The 22,732-nt window shown below is 48.3% G+C and overlaps 2 protein-coding genes across 5 annotated transcripts in view; both read right to left on the bottom strand.

The window, feature by feature from the left end:
• The window catches only part of GFPT1 (glutamine--fructose-6-phosphate transaminase 1), a 44,363-nt gene extending 42,056 nt beyond the window's left edge, over positions 1 to 2,307 (bottom strand). For both annotated transcript variants that reach the window (XM_084273922.1, XM_084273921.1), the window contains exon 1: positions 2,298 to 2,307. In XM_084273922.1, coding sequence (XP_084130048.1) covers positions 2,298 to 2,304 — 7 coding nt within the window. In that variant the 5' untranslated portion in view covers positions 2,305 to 2,307. The remainder of the gene's footprint in view (positions 1 to 2,297) is intronic.
• A 2,397-nt stretch (positions 2,308 to 4,704) lies between these two features.
• NFU1 (NFU1 iron-sulfur cluster scaffold) lies at positions 4,705 to 18,661 on the bottom strand. 3 transcript variants are annotated; one of them, XR_014617774.1, is made up of 9 exons: positions 18,606 to 18,661; positions 16,563 to 16,669; positions 14,842 to 14,977; positions 12,150 to 12,216; positions 11,300 to 11,414; positions 10,086 to 10,149; positions 7,190 to 7,364; positions 6,319 to 6,424; positions 4,705 to 5,489 (listed from the first exon to the last, which is right to left on the bottom strand). XR_014617774.1 is itself a non-coding variant. In XM_084273808.1 (8 exons), the coding sequence occupies exons 1-8, from the start codon at positions 18,650 to 18,652 to the stop codon at positions 6,377 to 6,379; spliced, it is 759 nt and encodes a 252-aa protein (XP_084129934.1). In that variant the 5' UTR covers positions 18,653 to 18,661; the 3' UTR covers positions 4,705 to 6,376. The 3 variants fall into 3 exon arrangements, 2 of the variants coding, with proteins under 2 accessions (XP_084129934.1, XP_084129935.1); XM_084273808.1 differs by having other exon boundaries at positions 4,705 to 6,424; XM_084273809.1 differs by having other exon boundaries at positions 4,705 to 6,424; positions 10,086 to 10,140.
• Between the last annotated feature and the right edge of the window lie 4,071 nt (positions 18,662 to 22,732).

The following is a 22,732-nucleotide window of genomic DNA, read 5'->3' as shown; positions in this document are numbered from 1 at the left end:
CAGCATTGTCACTTTCTTTTAAAAAACCCCTATTTTTTGATAAAGATCTGAACATGGCCTGTGTACCCACCACAGTCAAGATAAAGCAACGTGTATCCTGAGTTACGACTGCGCTACGGTTGTCGCAGGGTTTGTACAGGCGTGCATGGCTGTCACTGTGCTGGGTAACACAGCTGCTCAGGCCTTACAGAGGCCAAGACAAATCAGAGCCCTCTGCTCCAAGGTGCAGACTCCCATCGCTTCTGTCTGGAAAGGCAATTAAGCCTTGTTAGTGTAAATACTCTTACAGTACTCTTAGTAGTACCTACAAGCCAGCTCTGCCGAGTCACGACGCTCACAGGACTGAGAGCACAACACCTTTCTTTGTTCTCCTGGGTCCTGCGCTGGATGCTACTGCTGCCGTGGGGCAAAAGCCCAAACCATCACCACAATTAACAGCTCCTACTGATGATCCCTCGAGGCCCCTTCCAACCCCTATGATTCTGTGATTCTACTGTGAGCTGAGAGTACCACCCATTTTGTCTCGCGCTCACCAGCCGGACCGCCGACCGCAGCAGCAGAGGAGACAGTGATTCCTTAGTTTCTGCCAACTGTGCTTAACCACAAGTCACAAGAGTTCATGTGGTAGCACCCTCGGAGTCCAAACAGTTCTCCTCCTGTTCCCCACAAAAGCCTTAACTGTCCTCAGCCACACAGTTCCCGCATTTGGAAGCTCCTCAATTTCCAAGGCTTATTTTTCTGTACCAATGTGCTGGGTTAATGCTTTGCTCTCCTTGATTTTCACTGTAGGTTCTATCTCTGGCTCCCAGAACAAGACTCAAGGACAGAGCTCTTGCTGCTCTTGCTGCTTTTCTTACTGTTGCATAAAATGTTCCAATATCCGAGCAGAACTTTTGCTTACATCCAAAAGGGGTGAAACACATCGAATCTCAAAGGCAACTCAGTAACTACCCTCAGCATTTTCAGGGCTTATCACAGTTAAAAAGCCAAAAAGCAGAATGCTCATATTGCACATTTCAAAGGCTGGACCTCAAACAAGGCAAGCACAAGGCACCAAGACCATCCCTATTCTTGCAGCAAGCAATTTACAACAATAATTATCCCTTTCTATTCTTAGCTTTGCTCCACTTTATACTTTTAACACAAATTAAGGGAGCGTTAAATAGAAGCTGAGTGTCTCCTTGCCTCTTCTGAGTGCTCCACAACTTGACAAGTCTGAAGGGGATACCACTTCACCCCGGCTCAATCTCACAAAAAACAATGGAAGAAATGGCAACTTGCACGTTAAATATGAACCCCACAGCCTTGCTCGCAGCATCGTTTAGATTTGGTGCATAAAAATACAGAGAGAAAACAAAGAAGACAGTTGGGAAGACAAGCGAGGAGCCAAGAGATCGCTGCTGAGTGAATTCCTCTGGGAAATGCTGAAGCAGACGGGATTGAAAGTTTAAATTATAACCCTGTGTCCAGAATACGAGGCAGAGGAATTGTGCTAATGTGGGAACCAGGAATAGAAAGTGACTTCGGGGACCAAGCCTCACCTAAGGCACGTGTTCAGCCGGGGATGAGCTGGTGCACGACCCTGCAACGGACACTCCTAAGCCGCGCCTAAACCAATTCACCTGTCTGCCTCACGACCTACTCGGAGTAAGCCTGAATCAACGTCGGAGTAACCACACGAAGGGTTGCAACGCCTAGAAAGCCAGCGACAAACACCCCTGTCCGAGGAGCGGTTGTGCCGATGTGACCAGGGCCGCTCCCGGGGCGGACGCATCACTGACGCGCCGGGGCTCGGGCTGCCGAGAGCCGCAGCCGGCTGACCCGCGGGGCAGGGGTGTCACGGCCCCCGCAGCCCGGCAGCGGGCCGAGCAACACCACCGAGCGCCCCGAAGGCTTCCGCGCCCGGGGAACCGCGCGGGTTCGGTGCCGCTATGCGCCGGGCAGCCCCGGGTTGCGGTGCCGGGGAATCCGCCGCCGCTTCGCGTTCCCAAGCGCCTCCCCTGCGGAGCCCTGCGCGGAGCGCTGGCCAGGCGGTAACGGAGCCGGGGCCCCTTCCCGTTACAACCCAGGCCACGCAGAAGCGGCCAACCCCCGTCTTCCCCCACCCAAACGGCCCGGGGCGCGCCGGGAGCCGGGCTGCTCCGCCTCGGCACGGCACCGGCCGGCCTAGCGCCGCTTCCCCAGCGGGGAGGGGACATTCCCGGCACCCCCGGGAGCCTCTTCTCGTAGCCGCGGGCCGCGCTTCCCCCGTTCCCTTCCCCAGCGGGCCGGGCCTCGCCTCGCCGCCCCGCCCTTACCGCACATGGTGTACCCCTGTCCGCGGCCGCGCTGGCTCTGGGCTCTGGGCGCAGGGGCCGCGCCGCCCGCCCCCCACGCGGGGAGCAGGGCGCAGGCTCGCCGCTCGGGCCGCCATTGGCGGCTGCCGCAGGGGCCCGGCCCCCGGGACGTGGCAGCCGGAACCCACGTCCGGCTGCGGGGCGGGGCGAGAGGGGCGGAGGAAAAGGGCCACCCACCCATCCACGGCCCCGTCAGCCTTTCCGCGGCGCTGGGCGCAGCCGCCGCCTTGGAAATTTAACAAGGGCGAGGGTAGGGTCTGGCATCCGGGGAGGAACAGCCCCAGGTACCAGTATAGGTTGGGGACTGGCCTGTTGGGGAGCAGAGCAGGGAACCTGGGGGGCAGCAGGATGCCCCTGACCAGCACTGTGCCCTCGGGGCTAAGGCGGCCGATGGCATCCTGGGTGTGTTAGAAGGGGGGTGGTTAGTAGGTCAGGAAAGGTCCTTCTCCCCCTCTGCTCTGCCCTGGAGTTCAGGAGCTGGCCATTCCCTAAGGTGTTTGAAAGCATTTGCTACAAATCTAAACCAATCTGTAGCGTTACCTGAAGAGAAACTGAAAGGCATCTCTACTCCTGCAAGGGATGCCCCAGACCCAAAGGAGCATGAGTAAACCTTACACTCTCAAAAGCCAGTCTGCATCAGCAAATACCAAGCTTTATGACTGACACATATGCCATACTTGAGGTTATAAAAATGAATCCCTCAAGCTGAGGCTAACTCACCCACCCAGACGTACTAACCTGGTGCACACTCAGCATTTTACACAAACAGAAGTTTAAAGCCCTGTGTTTAGCCCTGAAATGGCTACTTAATCCCCTCTGTGCCCCCAAAGCCACTAGTTATCCCCTATGCAACTTGTTACTTCATCCTGAGGTGTGCCATACACACTGTACATGTGTTCACATAGAAGTGCAACTTGCTAGCAAATGGAGCAATGTGAGAAGTTAAATAAATAGAAGGAAACACTTAAACAGGTCATGGGTTGGGGGAACAAAAATAGCCACTTCCTTCATCTCTAAACTCAACCTACTTCACTTGAAGTAGAAGCTGTGGCTGAAGTCATGAATTTCAGAGAGATTGCACACTGTCACCTGGAAGAAGAGGATGTTTGGTGATCCCTGATACCTAATGTTAATGTTCCAAATGCATTGTAATGAGCTGGTTCTTCCTGCCACTGTGTTCAAAGCACCTGCTCCAAAAATGCTGTCAGTCAAGGCTGGGGCTGCTGGCCGCTTCCCACCATACACTATGGTGTCACCAGCTGGCTGGCTGACAGACAAACAGGCTAATTTCTCCTAGAAGCAGGGAAAGAGTCACATCCTGACAAAATGCACAGCTCCACCTGTGAATGGTTCCAAGGTAACAAGAGTTTGGATAGCTGTAATCAATTTTTCCTGCAAAAGAGAGTGCTAGAATGGTGCTTAGGGAATGTGAATGGATTGTGTGCATTTCCTCTACCCTAAAGGGCTGAAAACAGAAGTGGGCTGAATGGCAGACTGTCATCTGGCACTCCTTTGTGGCACAGCAAAAACACCAAAGGGCTTCTTGTCTTTTAAAGAACTGCCAGAATCATTTCAAGCAGTCCTTACTATTTTAAATGGAATGACTAAGTGCTACCTACAGAAAAACTTCAGGATCAAAACCCTCTTTGCTGATCTGGATGTTAGGGGACAGTAAAACCCTCTTTAAAAAACAGAAGGGCAAGAACACCCCGTTCCAAATGGTGCTGCCCACCTCATTAGCTCCTAAGCCAAATGATGAAGGGTCATTGCTATATTCCCCTGTTTGCCTCAGTGTAGGAAAACGTGCAAGGGTTTTTTGGGCAAGCAGAGGAGACAGGACAGCTCCCACTAATGGGATTCTACCCATGAACCAAGCTGCTCCAGGCAGAGCTTGGAAGGTTCCTCATGATTTGGGCAGATGATTTTCCCCACGTTTGGCTGTCACAGGATCAGACTTTATGGTCATTAAATGCTGCAAACACAGCTGGGCTTTGCTCTGTTCCCCAAGTGGCACTTAAGCCCCAGAGTTGGGAGGGCTCCCCAGTGCTTTCTGCTGTAGAAATGTGGACAACTGCTGCCCTAAAGAGCTTACTTTGTGGTGGGATGCCAGCTTTACAAACTTCCCTCTCCACAAGAGCTTGAAGAACCTCAGGACATGCAGGATTTGTGCTGGGGCTGGAATCTCTTCAGTCACAAGATGCTTCATCTTCAGCCTCAGGACACACAGGCTGAATATGGTCCTATTTGTACAAATCAAAACCCTGTTAAAAACCAGACTGGAAATAGAGACAGCAGCACAACTGGATCCTTGCAGTACCTGGAAGAGATCAGTCCTGCTGAACTGAAGAATAAAGACCACATCTTTAAGAGACACGTTTTATTTAATGCAGGAAACAGCCACTTTGCTGTTTCAGTTTTGGCTTCAAGTGCATTAAACTGACAAATCAGGCCTAAAAATCTCCATTTTTGAGAAACCAGAAGCATTCCTCAGCATTCTGTGGTTTGCTGACAGAGAAGAACGTGGCGATAACATCTGCACAAAGCTCTCTTGGTTAGTCTGAGCCTACCTCAAGGGGAATTTTGGCATTGATGCACGTGTAAGATCAGGCACTGCATACTCCACACCAGGGCAGAGAAAACATGGGTCATTTCAAACCAATTTCCAAATCCTGAGTGGGTGATTTAAACGACTGTAGGTTATTACTCTCCATGAAAGCTGAAGAAACATTTTGCTAAAATATTTCTTTTCAAATTTCTAACAAGTAATAGGATGTTTATGGCTACCAAATGCTGCATAAAAGATTCTCTGCTGACTTAATTGATCCAGTGGAATTACACTGAGGAGTGAAAAGGGGGAACATACCAGAGGCTGTTGAATCCTTGCATGCAGGGACTACCACTGTAACCATATGCCAGATAACCACCACAAACTCGACTGCAGTATTTCCATTACCAAAGCCATCTGCTAAAGCCAGGCACCAGGAAGAAATACAGTCCTACACACACAAGTAAACAGAACACTTTACAAAGCCCGATTTACGTCTTTCAATCTCAGAACAATAAATATTTCTCTTCCCATGGTCTCACAAACTGGAACTGGTTCTGCTCTGCCACGTCTTCCCTCGCTCAGCCAGGGCAGCCAAGTTACACATGCTGCCGTGCTCTTTGGCACTGCAGGAGGAACGGACAGGATACAGCCCAGGTAAACACACTCATTTGCTTTGTAATTGGTGCCCTTAAGCACTGCAGATTCATCTTGATCTCAGAGTATTATGTTGAGAAATCCTCTATCTGCAAGTTTAAACAGACCACTAATAGCGGCTGAACCATTTTACTTCTAAATAAGCTAATTAGTCTCTCTACTTACTAAAGCTGATGATAAGGATCATCATCTTCTAACATTTCTTTTAAAAGACACCATTTTTATAACCACACCCTCCTATTTCTCCTTTCTGTTACTGTTGTTTGCACAGTGGTAGCAAGCAAGCAGGCGACTTTCCCCAAGTGATGCCAATATCACATCCTCTAAAACGAATGGCTGAAGTTACAGGTTCTTTTTCCACACAAAACCCAGTAAGAATCCAAGGCTTTTTAACAAGGCTTGATGAAACTTAACATCCCTGAATTTCCCAATTACAGAGCAAGGGCAGATAGTCCTGCATGCCCCACAAGGATGTGTATGTGTGGGGGGGAAATAAACACTTAATATTCTTATTGCATAAAATACAGTCAGGAAACTTTACTTCCTCCTCCTCTTTTTTCCAGTCTTGAATCTTCTGTATCAAAACAGAACAACAGAAAGACACATCACCATTCATAAAGCCCACCATTTCTTTCTTAAGACACAGTCCAAAGTAGAGCAAAAGTTTTTTGAATGCACTAATAAATTAGTGGACAAACTGCTTAAACTGATGAACTATTTTCAAAGATTTAAGTGCAACGTGTTCTGAAGAGGCAGGCAAGTCTGGTTGTTCCTCAGCACAAAGATAGTTGACGTACACCAAGAGGTAAATACTTATGTGGCCACAGATGATGCTAGCTCAAGTAGAATTTGCTTCTTTCTCCACATCGTCATCATCGTCAACAACCTGAAGCCAAACCCAGAATAGTGCAGGTGAACAGTCTAAACTCTCAGTAAGACTGCATAGAGAATTTATGAGAGCAGTTCTTTGCTGGACCCAAGGAGAACTGCAGTTATTCTACACCAAGTAACAATGGTCACATGGAAAAGGTAAGGAAAACATTTAGTCAAAAATGCCAAGAGGCCACATGGCTGAAATAATGAGCTGACCAAGTTATTACAAAGGGCCACTACAGCAATCACCATAGTGTATTGGATTTTTAATGAGAAAACAAAAGAATCTGCCTTTTAGGGGACAAAAACTCATCCCTTATTATCACACCAAGTCACAAAAGCACGAAGGGAATGACAGCTGCAAAGCAGAGTGAGCAGTTCAAGGCTCCTCAGCGTAAGAGGAATGCAGGCGTACTGGAGAGCCCAAGGAGGGATGGGCCTCCCTCAACCCACAGGCAACACTGCCCATAGCACAGCACAGGGCACTGCCAGACACCGTCACCATGGAGGTGCCTGGCTGGCTCAACTTCAGTGTGGGATCCACTCTGTGGCCTCTCCCACAAAGCTGCTTTCAGCCAGGCACTCTCCAGCTGATTTTGGAGTGTGGGGTTGTACAGAACTTGGCAGGGTTGTGGATGTTTTGCCAAGGTACAGCTAACTTGGAAAAGCTGCATCTATATATGTGGCCTTTTGCATAAATTGCCAGCCTGTCCCTACTGGAAAGGGACAAAGACCCCCCCTTTTCCATTCACAAACAGCTATTGTCTCCCCAACCCACCTGTTCCACGCCTTCTACTTCAGGGATGTAGAACTGGAGCATGTTCTGTATCCCGTTCTTCAGGGTGATGATGGAACTGGGACAGCTGGTGCATGAGCCCTGCAGCTTCAGCTGCACAATCCCATCCTCAAAGCCTTTATAAATAACATCACCACCATCCTCCTGCACCGTCGGCCTGGTGGAACACGATACTCAATCTATAGCAAATAAAGCTGAAACATGTGTCCTTCAAGAAATCTTTAGTAAAGCTCAATTTCATACACACAAAGAACTGTCAAGGTACAGTAACTAAAGCCCTCTTCCTCTACAACCACCCGGTTCAAATCTCCAACAGCTCACACTTTGCTGGACCATCTCAGTTCGACAGCTACTGCTTCCTGCAGGACATGACTGCAGCAGGATAGGAAGGAATGACTGCAATCCCAGGGGCAAGGGTAAGCACCTTAGAGCACCTCAGAGCTCGATGCAGCCTGCAAAGAATCCTGGAATCTCCTGAACTGGAAGGGACCCAATAAGGACCAAGAGTCCAGCTCCTGGCTCCACACAGCCCAGCCCAGTCAGGCACTAAGGGCATCGTCCAGATGCCTCTTGCCCTCAGCCCAGCTCGATGCTGTGACCCCTCCCTGGGGAGCCTGTGCCAGTGCCTGACCCCCCTCTCAGCACAGAACCTCTTCCTGACACCAGCCTAAACCTCCCCTGGTGCAGCTTCACACTATTCCCTGGGGTTCCATCCCTGGTCCCCAAAGAGAGGGGAGAGATCGGTGCTGCCCCTTCGCTCCCCTTGTCAGGAAGCCACAGACCCCATGAGGTCTTCCCTCAGCCTCCTCTTCTCCAAGCTGAACAAACCCCGAGACTTCAGCCTCTCTCTGTAAGCCTTCCCCTCCAGACTTTTCCCCATCCTCCCTGCCCTCCTCTGGACACTCTCCAATAGTTTCCTGTCCCTCTTGTCCTGTGGTGCCCAAAACTGCAGCTATAAACATTGGTTCACCTTGAGTCCCTCTCCACGTCACAGCGATCACCTCAGTTACGTGCCAAAGCAACAGGCCCATGTCCTACTGCCTGACACACAGGCATCTGCTACCTGACTGGGGACAGTGATAAGAAGCCCTTGAGTGCATCCACAAATAAATTTGCAGTTTACCATTGTTTACACAGGACAGGAAAAAGCTCCAGCTATCTAAAAGCTTAATCCTGCTGAGGGGTGAAGAAACCAGCGTCCGGTAAGATCGCATCCTGGTACTACTGGCATTCTGCAGCTCAGTCTCTTTGCAAGCAACAAATGCCCAGTGTTGTAACTGCATCCCCATAGCAACATTTTTCCAGACCAAGCTAAAACCATCAAGTGACTCCAACAGAAGCTCTTTATACTGATTTCCAAAATAACTCGTTGGAGAGCTCTGCTCCTAAGAGAATCATCTACAAATCCAACACATTTATTAACTACTCACCAGAGCAAATTCTCTCTGTTCCATAAAGCCAAAGAACAGGACTAAAAATTACATTTTTTCTTATTTGAAATTAACTTCTTTTTAAAAAAAACAACCCAACCACACTAGGGGACCTTTCAGATCTGAATTCACTGCACCCAGCACTTTCAGTCAGCTTCTTTGCATGTTATTTTTAATTGACTGAACAATAAGTGCTCTGTGTGTTGCACTGGTTTACACACAGCTTCTGTAAACTCTCCTGCTGGAAAGTGAAGCAGGACACACTGCTGATGTTCTCATCAACAGCTTCGAGGTCCAGTGAGGGGTACAGGAGAAAGGGAATGAAAGAAAGAAAGAAAGAAAAGGGTGGGGAAAACCAGAAACTTGGGCAGAAATTCTGTGACTGTGAAAGGCCACTGGGAAATCAAGGACTTAACATGACCACATACCCAACAAGAGCAGGGCCTCCCAGACAGAACTTTATGTACAACCACGTTTCAACACTTAGTATGTACACCTGGGAACAATTTTCCACCTTATTTCTGCTTTCCCCTCCCCCATTCCTTTCAAGAAAAGTGAAGTTGTCAAATAACCAAGGTGGTATTTTTAAATATTGCTTTTAAAATTCAGTCTCTAAATAAAATTGAAATAAACATCCCAAGTTTGTTGTAACTTCTGGGGGAGGAAGGGGGAATAATCAAACAATTCTGTGGTTTTGACCCACATATGAGCTACTGTTTCCTGTCATTTGTGAGCTGGGAAGATGTCACCATCAGGTATCACAGCTTCAGAAACACATTAGACATCTTCCCCTGCATGTAAAATGTCAAGTGGCTTATTCCTTTCAGTTCACTCTGGAAGGCAATTAATGAGCATAAAAATACACTTCAGGTAAACAACACAACCCACAGCCACTCTTGAGACTTCATTAGTTACTGCCAGTTTTGAAATTCAAGCTGTGCTACAATACCAATAAAGCTGCAACAGACTGCAAGGGCAAAATCCACTGAAGCTCAGACAGTGAGGGAAACCCAGGAGAAAATCTGCCTTTAGAGTATGATGCAAGAGTATAAGCTACTTTGGAATAGATGGAAAGGAAGAACAAGTGTAATTAAGACAGAGATTAGTAAAACAGAGGACAAAATGTTACTGTAAAGCACAGAAGGTGGTGTTCTCAGCACATAAAGATAGCCAGGTTAAACCAAATAGACCTGTCTAAATGCGTTCTGGAGGGTAGCACTATTCACCATGCTCAGCTGTAAGGACTCTGTTCAGCACTGGGTTTGCTTAAACAGGAGAACTAGACAGAAAAGTTTTCAGTGAGAGGAAAGAGCATTCCCAGCTCTGGCTGGTTCTGCACTTTAAGCCCCCACACCAGGTATTGAACCATGAAATCACACATACCCAGAGAAATAAACCCAAACCCCAAGACTAACTCATTCCACCCAGCAATCACACTTCAGGTTTACCTTATTCTTGTATCCAGCAGTTCTTTAATCATCAGTACAACTTCATCATCATCTTCTGATGCAGCTTGGGAAGAGAGAAGCATGCAAATGAGGGCTTGGAGAGAAATCCAACCGGATTACCAACGCCCTGTTATCCATGACAGCAGAGTGAAACAGCACAAAAACATTGTAGAGGTGCCCAAAGACAAAAGACAGAAGTCTTAATTCTGACTATCTTTTTCTGTATTATCTGTATTTACACCCCAGCTTTCCCCTGACAAAAAACAGTATTAGTTCAGAGTTCTTCTCAGCAGGCAAAGGCCTTAAACAGTGGTGCCACCTTCTACATCAGAGCAAGTGACATGCAAAAAAGAAAAAGAATTAGAAAAGAAACAGAATAAGGATGCATGTGTTAAGGCAGGGTCCCAACAAGGAAAGTCATTTAATGCAGGAGGAGAAGAATTATGAATGTGTCTGGGCTTAGCAAGTCAGGATGCACTTTAAAGCCCAGTGTTAGTCTCACAGAAGTGTTTCTGAAGATAACTTTCTCAAATAAAATATAGTCTGTATTAATATTGTCATTAAATCCAGGTATAACAGAGCAGAGAGGAACTCAGTAGTCATAATCCTCCTTAGAACACTGGCAAAATTGTTGGGATTTTCAAATGAGAAAACAAGAGACCACTACCCATGAGTTAAACTGTAAGTTAGTCTCAATTACTTTCTATTATAGTTTGGAATAGACTTCTTGCTCATTTATTTCTTGCTCACTAAAGACCAAAACCCTATCATTAAGACACAGACATTAAGCCTGGGCACTCTGGTTTTTGATGTAAGGAGGGAAATAAAACCCACTGTTGGCACTCATACACAAAGAACAGGCAGCAACACCTCTCTACAGGCAGCCTCTGTATTAGCAACAATTCTTCACCTACACAAGTCTCTCCACACCACTGAACCACACAGCTCAGCACAGCTCCTGTGAAGATATACAACTTGTGCAAGGGCAGATGAGAACCAGGCTTCATGTTCACAGATAAGCAACTCCTTTAGAGAGCTGGGCATTGCTTCTGCCAGAACATACACATTCTGCAAATTCTGCGTGTTAATTACAACAGTTTTCACTCTGAATTCTCTCACATGTTTTTCTGAGGGTCAAGAGGCAGCTCTTCTGGATGTCACAAAAACTAAACCCTAACTCAGACACTGGTCCCTTCCCAAATAGTTTGATTTACCTGTATCTGTCCTAGGTGCATCATCAGTAACTACAGGTAAACCAGAGGCAAAGAAATCCATTATGGTTGCATAAATATCTGGTTTCAGTAAGTTCCAGTCCAGGTCTTCACTCTCCTATGAGAATCAGAATCAAAATAAAAATGAACAAAAGCTGAGTATGCACCTCCTACTAACTACAAAGATCACAATGGTCTCAGGCTTGATGCATGGATTTGACTTTGGTGTCCCTGCCTGTGGCAGGGGGGTTGGAGCTCTATGATCCTTGGGGTCCCTTCCAACCCAGACCATTCTATGATTCTATGACTTCTTAGTATCACCCAGTCTAGCTTTGCCACAAAGTTCAGTAAGAATAAATGTGTAAGTCAACAGAAAGGCTTCCTTCTTTGCAAGCCACGTGCTATTAAAAGGCATGAAAAATAGTCTCCTTAATAGATTATTTGGCACATTTCTACTGAAGTGTTTCAGAAACTCAAGTTTGTTTGGTTCCATTGAATTTTGAGGCAGGTTTTCCCTCACTGAATTGCCCTGTTGCTCTTCCCACAGTAAGAGTTACTCCATAACAGCTTATCTCTGCTGACAAGAGCTCCACACCTTGGGTAAACCCACCACCGCCCGCACTGCGCCCTGGTCATACAGTCATCACACAGTATCTCTGTGACACATCAGCACTGTGATATTTGTTATCTCTTCAATTAAAGGCAATTCCCTTCATGCCACTTGTGTGTGTGCTGACTCTGGCACTTTCACTGTGCACATCCGGGAGTCGGATGGGACCTTCTCTGGGGACACCTATGAGACAGGTGAACCTCAGCCCATCTTTCAGCACACCTGAGTCTCCGTGCCACTCACCTTGGTGATTGTGATGAAGTCTGGTCCAAAGAAAATACTTTTAACTCCTTCTATTTTGAACAGCTGTCTGTTAAGAAAAGAAAAACCACAGACATGTTTCAGGCAAGCTCATGAAGACAGGGAGCCTGCTTTGGCAGGGGGTTGGACCCGATGATCTCTCAAGCTCCCTTCCAACCCCTATGATTCCATGATTCTGTGTATTTAAGCTCCCCCAGAGAAAAAGTTACTCCAGAAGACATTTACAGACAAAAATACGCCCTAAAACCAGACCCATTAAAGAAACTCACTGCTACTTCACCTACAGCTTCCTAAGAGCCAGGAGATCCTGCAGTGAAGCAGTGCACACAGTAACACCGTGCAGGGCTTCTCCACAAGGTGTGTGAAAGGATTACTCTCTCTCCAGCTCTTCTTTGGAGGCAAAATTAATACTCTGTATATAAAAAGGTTATTTGTTCAGCATCGAAACCAGTAGGTACCTATCACCTGGGGAAGGACTAGTGCAAACACAAGGAAAGTTCCTTCAATTAAAGCAAGTTATTTAAAGTAATTGAGCTCAATAAAAGCTGCCTTCAATTCTGTTGCTATTAAATAAAAGGCTCAGTGCCAGGCAGTGCACAAGGCTTTAACACACCACCTCACTTCATGAGCAACCTTCAGGGTTTACAGTCATTTGGACAGCACAGGAAAAAAAAAAGTAGAATTTAGTAAATCCTTTATTTAAGGATTAAATAAATTTTGCTTGAGGTGGCCCCATACAGCACCCAGGTGGTAAATAACCACACATCCAATGCCACACAAGAACTGAGATGATAGGAAACAGCGTATTTTTGACAAAAATTCTGAGCATAAAGAACAGAATGGGAATGTAAAGACCAATTTCCACAAATGGTTAACCAAATCCCAACAGATTCACCTACAGAATAAACAAACGACGCTGCTCCCAAAGAGTACAATAAAAATGAATCATTACAAGGAGGAAGCACCCAGAGTTAAATACAGCATCAGGCTGTAAGAGTGCTTTTGTAATAGAGGAAAAAAAAAGCAAAAGACAAAGAAAAGAAGAAATTATTCTCCTGGAAGACTGGAAAACATCACAAATGCAGTGAAGGAATTTGAGAGCTAATCACCATGGTATGCATGGTGGAAAATGACAGATGATGTTGCACTATGCACTGTAAAACAATTTCCACACATGAAACAGTCACTCATGTGCTGGGCTTTTACATCACCAAACCAACCTGATTGTAGTTACTTAAACAGTGAAATTACACAAGTGCACCACACTGTCCTAGGTAAATTAAATAACTCTCCCCCCTTCAGGAAGCTCTCATTGTATCTTTAGGGAATGAATACTCCATTTGACAATAAATGAGCATTCTATTTACAGAAACCATAATCCAGGGTTTAACAATATGCAGCAGACAATTTTCTCCCCATTAATTTGCACAATGCACATCCTGGAGGTGTTTTGCCACAGTGCACATTTCTAGCACGCACATCACCCTTGAAAACATCTATTTCCAGATGTATGGCAACAAAAAGCCACTTTCTGACAGTCAACTGTGTTCTGCAACCTGGTGTGCTTTGGCATAATCAGATCCTGCAGCTTCAGCACGCTGCTGACACGCTGATGCACTCAAACCCCTTTCATGGTGTAGTTATTGCTTTAAGGCACAGAGCTTTGCTTGTAAAGATCCTGTTTGCTCTCAAACAACTCTGCAACAGACCTCTGGAAACGTCAGAGCTGTGTGTTTGATAACCCTGCAGTTCCTGGAGAGGCTGGCACATCAAACAGCTTCTCCTTTCATGCACAACACACACAGTGATGACTTAAACTGGGTAGTCCAGAGGTAACCTACTGCAATGTTTATGGCTAATGCCCCAAACTGAAGCCCCTCCACACGTGTAACAGACAAAAAGTGTCTTTTGAGAGGTTAGCAGGAAAACAACAACAGACATCCAAGAAAAGGATGCTTCCAAACACCCCCAGAGAGGCTGTGTTGGTGCTCCTAACCCCATCTGTGCCAAAATGATAGGGATTGACTACTTGCTCAGTAATTCTAACTCCAGATTTTGTATTTTGGTATTGAAAGCCACAGCTCATGAGACCTGTTACAGATCCAGCCTGGAAGTCCAGGCCAAAACAGGCTTTCCTTTGACTGTAATGTTATAAACCTTACAACTACCCATAATCTTTGAAGTTCAGCTTAACACCAACATCTGCCAAAGCAAACAAACTCCTACATGTAATTTGTAGCATTTGGGGACCTTTTCCTTCCTTACACCACCTACTTCCCCACCCTGAGACGCTGCCCCATTTCCAAGGAGCCACTGGAATTAAGAGCATTCAGATGGAAAGGATTTTGCAAAATGGGGGCCAGAGGTCTCACCAGCACTGCAGCAACTGGGCAAGAACACTGATTCACAATACCACTCAATCCCATTGCATAAACTAGACTGTTATGAATTCTGCTCTGATACAGGATGGGGGAGATACACACAGGAGGACTACTTCCACACCAGCAGCCTTCCCAGATTGAATTTGTACAGCATCATTAACAGAAGTTAGATCCAGCCAAGCCACTCCTGAGTATAAGGAAGAGCAGAATGATCAGAAATTGTGCTTAAAGAACATCAGTTGTAGCCACACAGCCCATGCAGGTCCTCCAAATGATAAGGTGTTTAATAATACCTTGCTAAAGGTGAGCAAAACGCAGCAGCTGGTGTGGAAAACTCCATAGTCCTTGATTCCAACACTTCCTTCCCCGGAATAAACTTCAAGCTATTTGGATTTGGTGTGTCCTGAGTTTGAATAAACATGCATCTTACTGGAAAGAAAAAAAAAAACAAACAAACCACAAAACAGATAGAAGAAAAAGAATGTAAGCAAACTTAAGTAGCTTAAATCAAAGTCAAGGATCCCGATTACTCACTGAGCCAAAACTGGGGGGCACTGTGCCACAGTAAAGAGCAGCCTGTGCAGCAATGACACTCTGAAAACACAATGCAGGGGGCTCTACAGAAGCATCCAGACTCACAGGAAGACTGATAAACACTGCTCTGTTATCTCACAGGAAACAAGATGCTGAATGGATCCTTGTCTCTGCTTCTTTCCTTAACTTGTATTTACTCAAGAGCATCCTGCTCCAACAGCATCAGACTGCGTGAGGCCAGAGGCACAACCTTCATTTCTCCATCATGTTCAGGTTTTGTTTACAAACCTCAAATGCCATGACATCATCCAGCATCATCCCTTCCTGATCAGAGCCAACTCAGCTTTACCAGGCCTCTCTTCAAGGTGCATAGGATTTAGGAGGCTTAAGTTTTATGTCATTTTTCAGCATGATTAAAAAAAAACAGTTAGAGAACCACATCCTGTGCATAGTATTTTCCACACAGTGAGAAATTACAGTATGCAATCACTTATCCTCCAGCAAATGAACTGACCAAACAGTTCAAAACTAAATTATTTACAGTTAACTGGTAAAGATGCTTAAAAGATCCATTTTCACTGAAGTTCCCTACATTACATGGGTCTGTCTTTCACCAGAGTGTAAAAAAAAGCCTGATCATGACTAAACTTTAGTACTCTACATTTAACAGTGCACAATTAATGGTGTATTTTCCTGTAGATGTGCCCATGTAGCATGTGACTGATGTCTGTCCCACTGAACAGCTGTTGGGGACAATTTCCCATGCCCTACTTCTTTGTAACTCTCCCTGCACACCAAACACAATACAGGAACCTTCAGCAATGGGAGACGTGGATGGGATAACAGAGCACACCACCTGTTTTTCAAAACAATGGGTCACAACAGCTATCATACACTGTTTGTGTAACATCCTAAAACACAAATGGCCGTGGCAGCTCTGGTGTCCATGTGGGTAGCTGCTGTACTTCAAAAGTGCCTCCTGCCTTCCTAAGACCAGGTTTTTCCATCATTATTCAACCTGGAGGGTTCTCCAGATAATGTATTTGGAATTTACTATGCCATAGCTGGTAAATGGCTGCACTAAATCAAACATCTGTAGCCAGCAGTTTTATCAGGCAGAGCTCAGTAGCTGAAGTAGGACAGAAGGCAACAAAGTCTTTCACAAGGGATACATTTGCACTGACAGAAATGAAATTAAGAAGCCTGGCAAAGCCCAAACAACATTTTGCACCAGCAAAGCCCTGCATCAAGTCTTGGCAGCCAAATTACACAGAAAAAAACATGGCTAACCAAGCACAGAGTGAGCCATCCACACCTTCTCTCCAAGTTCCAAACATCTAAATGCACTAGCACTTCATTAAAAGCAACCCAGGGAACGTTATCACACCCAGGTCTCAGAAAGAAGAGTAAGCTGTCATTACAACCACAAGACATGGAAACTCCCAGTGTGCTCAGCTACCTGTTTCTGCCTGGGATTTACCTGCTTTATGCCACACTGCAGATGGAAGAAATGGTTTCCTTTGTGCAAGCTGGTGGAAAGACTGTCGAGCTGTCAGACTGTGATCTCGTAACACCGTACGACAGAACCTAGAGAGAAAGAATTTTACCAGAGGTTTGCACTGCCCCACAGAAGATGGTGTTTCATGGGCTTCTAGCAGCTCAGCAAGACACTCACCCACTGAAACCTCTCAGGTAACAAAGCATCCCCCTTAATTTTCCCCTTTCGAGCGCTCCCTCCCCCTCGTTTCATAACCCACAACTCTCCAATCTACCCAAAGATAAAGTCTAGTTTCCCTCAGTCACTGAAGACAAACAAAGCACCTTCCTTGCCTGTAACAGAAAAGGGCAGAGTGACCTAAAGGAGCCTTTCATCTTCCTTGGGACAGTAGTGAGCACCTGGAAATCCAGCTCTGACTAAATACCGAATTTTAGGCAGCTGAGATAAATCCAACCCCAAGCAGCTGGTGCTAAACCAAGGGCAGAATTTACTCCTTTACCCTATGGGTTTAGCTGGCCAAACATAAGGCTCTTGTAAATAACTCTCAGAAGACAAAAGACAGCTTAAAAAGGCAACTCAATGGCTGCTCTTACACACATAGTTCTCAGAATACAAAAAATATCAGGACAACATTGGGATGAAAGCTAAAAACTCTATTAGTTACACATACCCAGCACCCTGTCCACCTCTATATAATCTTTCCCTTTGGAGAATAAAGGAATTCAGTATATCCCAGTACAAGTACTGTTCCAGAATGCAACCAGGCCGGTTTAAGAGGATGCCCTGCTCCAAACTGGCCACTTAATTCACACTGGCTGTCAGAACTTCTAGTGTGATCTGTGGTGGTGTCACCTGCTCGGATGCAGATGACAGAAAGGGGAAAAAAGAAAAATGAATTAAAAAACCCAACAGAAAAAGCAAGGCAGAGTGATGGAGTAAGAGGCCCAACTTGGAAATGTGTCAGTACTTGCACGCCTGACTCTGTACAGAGGATTAAGTATTACCTGGCTTCTCTCCTCATCAGGTACAGAGGGGGGAAAGCAGGAAGAAGACAGGAGGAGAGGGGGCCGAGTCCCTGAGCACACGGGCACTGCCCCTGGCCCCGATCCCGCAATGGTGGGAGCAGCAGCAAAGCTCCAGCTCATCAAGCCAACCCCTCCGCTGCCAGCGAGGGAGAAACGAACTGAGAAAACGCCCCAGATCCCGTTATGTGCCTGTTTCCGTGCTCTTGATGGCAGGTACAGAGCCCACACCGGAGGCGCGAGGGAGAAAAGCTCTCCCTGCCCCTGAGCTTTGGGAACGCAGGAGAAGCCGTTTCCCGCCCGGGGAACAGGGCGGGCAGCGAGCCCATCGCCACACGGGCCCTTCACTGTGCCCTTAGTGCATCTCTCCAGGCTGTACGGGGGGGGTTCCCCTTACCGCCCTGAGAATACGAGGGTGGGGAGGGAACGGCTCCTCACGGTGTGATGCCGGGCGGGCGGGAATTACTGCCGCCTGCACCGTCCCGGTACGCGGGGCGGGGGGACTGCTGAGGCGGGGGAAAAGGTGGTGAAGAAAGGGCGATCCTTCGAAGGAAGGCCAGTCCCTCGCTGGGAGGAGAGGGGGGAAAGGCCGGTCCCTGGGCTGGGGGGGGAGGTCAGTTCCTCAGAGATAGGAAGGCCGGTTTGGGGGGGGGGGGGTGGGGGGTGCCGGTCCCTGAGAGGAAGGCGGTCCCTAAGCACCTGCGTGCGGGCAGAGGAGCAACGCCTCGCTTTAATAAGGGGGCTGGAGGCAGAAACAGCCTCTCGCCGCCAGCCTGTACGGGGAGGGGGGGAAAGCAGGAACAACTTCACCTCGTCCCGCAGCGGGGAAGGGGGGAAGGGAGAGGAAGCCGGCGCGGCCCGGGAGGTGGCGGCGCCGCTCGCTGCGACACGGCCGGCCCCTCCCAGCCATGCAGCAAAGGGCGAGAGGGGAACCGCTAGGGAGGAAGCCGGGTCCCTCCGGGTCGGGGCAGCGAGGAGCCGAGGGGGCCTCGCAGTCACCTACCAGCCACCCAGCCCCGCAGCCGCGCCAAGCCACCGCGCGGCCGCCATCTTGGCTCTCCTCAGGCCGCCCAGATCCCGATCCCGCCCCATTCCCCGGTCCCGCCCTGTTCTTGCCCGGCCCCGCCTGTTTCCGCCGCACTAGAGCGGCCATGAAACCGTTCCCTATAATCAGAGCTTTTCCAGACTAGAAATACCTCCCCCACAACCACCCCTGCCCGGGTTAACTCCTCCTTCGGGCCGTCGCCCTGAGGGGAGCCGCAGCGGTTACCGCGCCGTGCTCAGAGGCGCCTCTAGGTCGGGTTTTACCAACACAAAAAGCCTTTCCCAGGCTTCCCCCCCTACTCCTTCCCCTCCCTTTCTTCCCCCCCCTCCCTAAACCTCAATAAATCCCAGTTGGAGCTCCCCCCCCACGCCCTTCCAGAGACGGGGCTGCAGAAAAGGGCAGAGGGAGTGTGTGTGCCCTGGTGACAGCATCTATTGGATCTCGTTTAGCAGGGGGGCAGCTGCCATCCAGGGCTGTTGCACCAGGAACAAGAGGAGGACGAGCCCGCCCTGGGGAGGAAGGAGACCAGACTGGAGCAGTCTGGGCCTGAGGCACTGAGAGACACTGTGTGATTGCTGACTGCACCCACAGCAGGGACCCACCCTGGGGCAGCTGGGGAAGAGCTGAAGCCCCGTGGGGAAGGACTCACGTTGGGGATGTTGGTGGGGGACTGTCTGCTGTGGGTGGGACCCCAGGGTGCAGCAGGGGAAGGGGTGAGGAATGCCCCCCCTGGCTAAGAAGGAAACCAACTTGTGAGGAACTGACCCAAACCCCCATTCCCCCAGTCCCTGCCCCTCCTTCTGCCACGATGAGGGAAAGAAGGGAGCAAAATGATGACTAAAATGAGGTCTGCTAAGAAAGGGGGGTGGGGAAGGTGCTTTAAGAGCTGGTTGCACTTCTCATCACCCGACTCTGGTGTCACTGGGGATGCAGGGCTGGGTCATCAATTAGAGTTTTCTTTCCTTTATTCCATGTTGAGTGTGTTTTGCCCATGACACTGATTGCAGAATGATCTCTCCCTGTTCTTATCTTGCCCCATGAGCCTCTCTATAGGTATTTTCTCCCCTTTCCAGCTGAAAAGGGCAGTGATAGATAGGCTTTGGTCGGCATCTAGCCTCCAACCAGGGCAAAACCACCACACCCACACGTCCCCTAACACGCGTGCACGGCTCAGTGCAGATGCTCTTTAGTGATGGGGTTAGTCCTGCACCTCTTCTCCCACAGCAGCAGCTCCTGGGTTTGTTCAACAGCTCCATGCTGGCTGCAGCACTGCCCTGGGCATGAAGGTTTCTCTCCACTATCCATCGCTTAAAGCAATCGCATCAGTTTGACTTCACAAATGCTGGATCAAATGGTAAGGACAGACCAACTGCACAGCCTCTGCTGGAAAAGTGTATTAAAACCCAAATTCTCTGTATCTGGTAGAAATACTTAGGGTGGGGATGGGGGAGGAAGGCACACCAGAGGCAGGGTATTGCAATCAGATACAGTTTTAATAAAATGTACGTTAAGTTTACAACTCAAAACGTTTTTCTTCATCATGATTACCAGAAACACAAGGTGATCACACTCGGAGTGCAAACCTTGACTCCACCAAACCTGCAAGTCAGAGGTACTTCCAAGACCGTTAACAAATTACCTTAAAAACAGTGCGGTGCAAATGAAGCCCTGCTCTTCGGGCACAGCTCACAGATTGTTTGTCACATTTAATGGAGACCACGGATGCTCCCAGCTCCATCTTTCCACCCCACAGTGAAACAAAGAGTTTCTTTCACTCCTGGAGTTGGGGCATAGCAATCCTACAACTGAGCTCCTGGCTTTGCCATCCTGAACCCCACAAAGCATTATTTCTGTGCTGGAGGGGAGGGATCGGGGAATGCTGGAGCATCGTTATCCCTCTAATTTCACAGGGGAGTGTTTCTAGGTGTGCATGAGGGTATTTACTCCACCTACAATGGGAACCACCAGCCGTGGATTACTTTTAGAAGCACTAACCCAGCTGATGAGGTTTCAGGAATGTGTTTCAGAGCTGGAACAAGATTTCTGTGTCAAGGTTCTACTGGAAAAATGCTTTGGAGTCTTTTGGTGTGCTGAAAGGCCTTGATTTCACACCGTGAGACACACAAGAAATACCCCCCCCCCCCCCAAAAAAAAAAAAAAAACAACCCAAAATTCAACTCCCCAACACAAGAGTCTTTGGTGGAAGCTGAGTTAAAGGAACCGATTACCACTTTGGAGTGATTGAGAGTTCAGCAATTGGACCCACCGCGCTTCGTCCTGCTTACATCCCACTGAAGCCACGTTCCAGCGTCGCGACTGTGCCGCTGCACCACCAGCCTAACGTCACCTACATGCTCCACGTGCAGCGTGCCTGACCCATCGAGCACGCGACGGCTTCACCAGGCGCCACGTCCCACCGGTGCTGAGCTGAGCAGGAGAGGAGATAGGGGGGTAAATCCCCAAAACCCTGCAGTGGGTTACCCCCACGGCCACCGGTCCCGTTACATGCGCTGTACGGACGTCCTGGCAGCGAGCTGACTGTGGTTTTGTTCTCAGTTTGCACACAGAAAGCTGATTGATGACTTTGCAGAGAGACTTGTAAGTGCATTCAGGGTGACGTTGGTGACGGGGTGAGAACTAGTCCCTTTCCCAGAATCTAAGATTGTTGTGGGGCTGCAGCAGTAACTGCGACCCTCCGGCCGGGCGTGAGGACCCCCAGACAGGTTGAATTTACTACAGCTTTAAATAAAAAAGATTAAACCAGTGATTCTGTTCATAAAATGGACTCCAGAACACTGCATTGTGGCTGTACCGGTCTTATTTCATTAAGATCACCGGTGGTGTGGCAGAGAAAACAATTAGCATTATTCTTGCACGTTCATTAAAGACAGCAAGCATCAGGGACTGCAGATATGAAGATCCCACTTCAAGCTGATGCTGCTGTGCTGGCAGTGCAGGGGCAGGAGGAATACAGGCTGGAAACAAGACGGGCATCAGACTAACTGGCATTGAAATCCATGTTTCTGACCATAACCCGACGTCCTGTTCCTTCAGAGCTCGCGGACAGGGATACAAACAAGCTGCCTCCGTCCCCTGGAAGAGGTTTCAAACCACGTAGGCGCTGGTTGTACGCTGGCAGGACTCAGCTTCTGGGGCACGGTGAGCTTGCTCTTCATGTAAAGTGCTCAAAGAACATAAAAGCTGTCAAAACAGTAGCTGGAAATTCAGCCCGACGCCAATCAGGGCTGTGAACGAGCCCTCACAGCATCCTCAGTGTGTTTTTCCCTTTCTCCCTTGGCTGGGGCTGCAGGATTGCAAGGGCTGAGCTATGCACGGCTCATCCCCGCCTCGCCGGGGCTGCGGCCTGAGTGGGAAGGGAAATGGGCTACAATCCAGCCAGACCTGGATGAAGAAGTTTCACAGAAATTATCCAAAAGCCGTTTTTCAAGTAAAAAAGGAAGGAAAGGAAGGATGACCTGAATGCAGTTAGCAGAGGGAACACCTCAACACCCCACCTCAGACGCAGAACCTGCTCGCTCCAGCGAAACATCTCCCCATTCCCGAGTCATCCCTGTGCTACCCAAGGCCCGACTTCCCTTCCAGCAGCTCCCCAAGAGAATTCAACAAATCAAGGTCCAATCCAGCCTCCTGGCTGCATGCAGGCTGCGTGCTGATACATCTGGGTCATCCCACTCAATCTCCTTGGTACCCCCTGAACTGGATATTGCCATCAACCTCAGCATCTCTCACCCATCCAACCCAGCAACAACCAGCCTAGGGCAGGTGTGGGGATAAGTTTCAAACAAAACCCCCTCTTTCAGGGATATATTTAAACAGAGAACTCAGCTTTTCTGCACAGACCTCTGTCCGAGCTTCTCCTCTGCCCTTCCAGGCAATCCCCGTGCCAGGCACATCCAGCAGATCATTTGGCTCAGAGGAGTTATTTTGGAAGGCAGCTGGATTCAGGGAGGGGAAAGGAAACACAGAGCAGTGGGTAAGTCCTACATGCAGATGCTTAGCTAGTTGTCTCCTGGCATTCAGGGTTTTGTCATCCATCCTTCCCTTAGGCTCCTGGGCTTCAAAGT

The sequence above is a fragment of the Gallinula chloropus genome (assembly GCF_964237585.1).
Source record: "Gallinula chloropus genome assembly, chromosome: 21".
Classification (NCBI taxonomy): Eukaryota; Metazoa; Chordata; class Aves; order Gruiformes; family Rallidae; genus Gallinula; species Gallinula chloropus.
The sequence above is the reverse complement of the archived record's forward strand: the minus strand, read 5'-3'. Positions and strand labels throughout refer to the sequence as shown.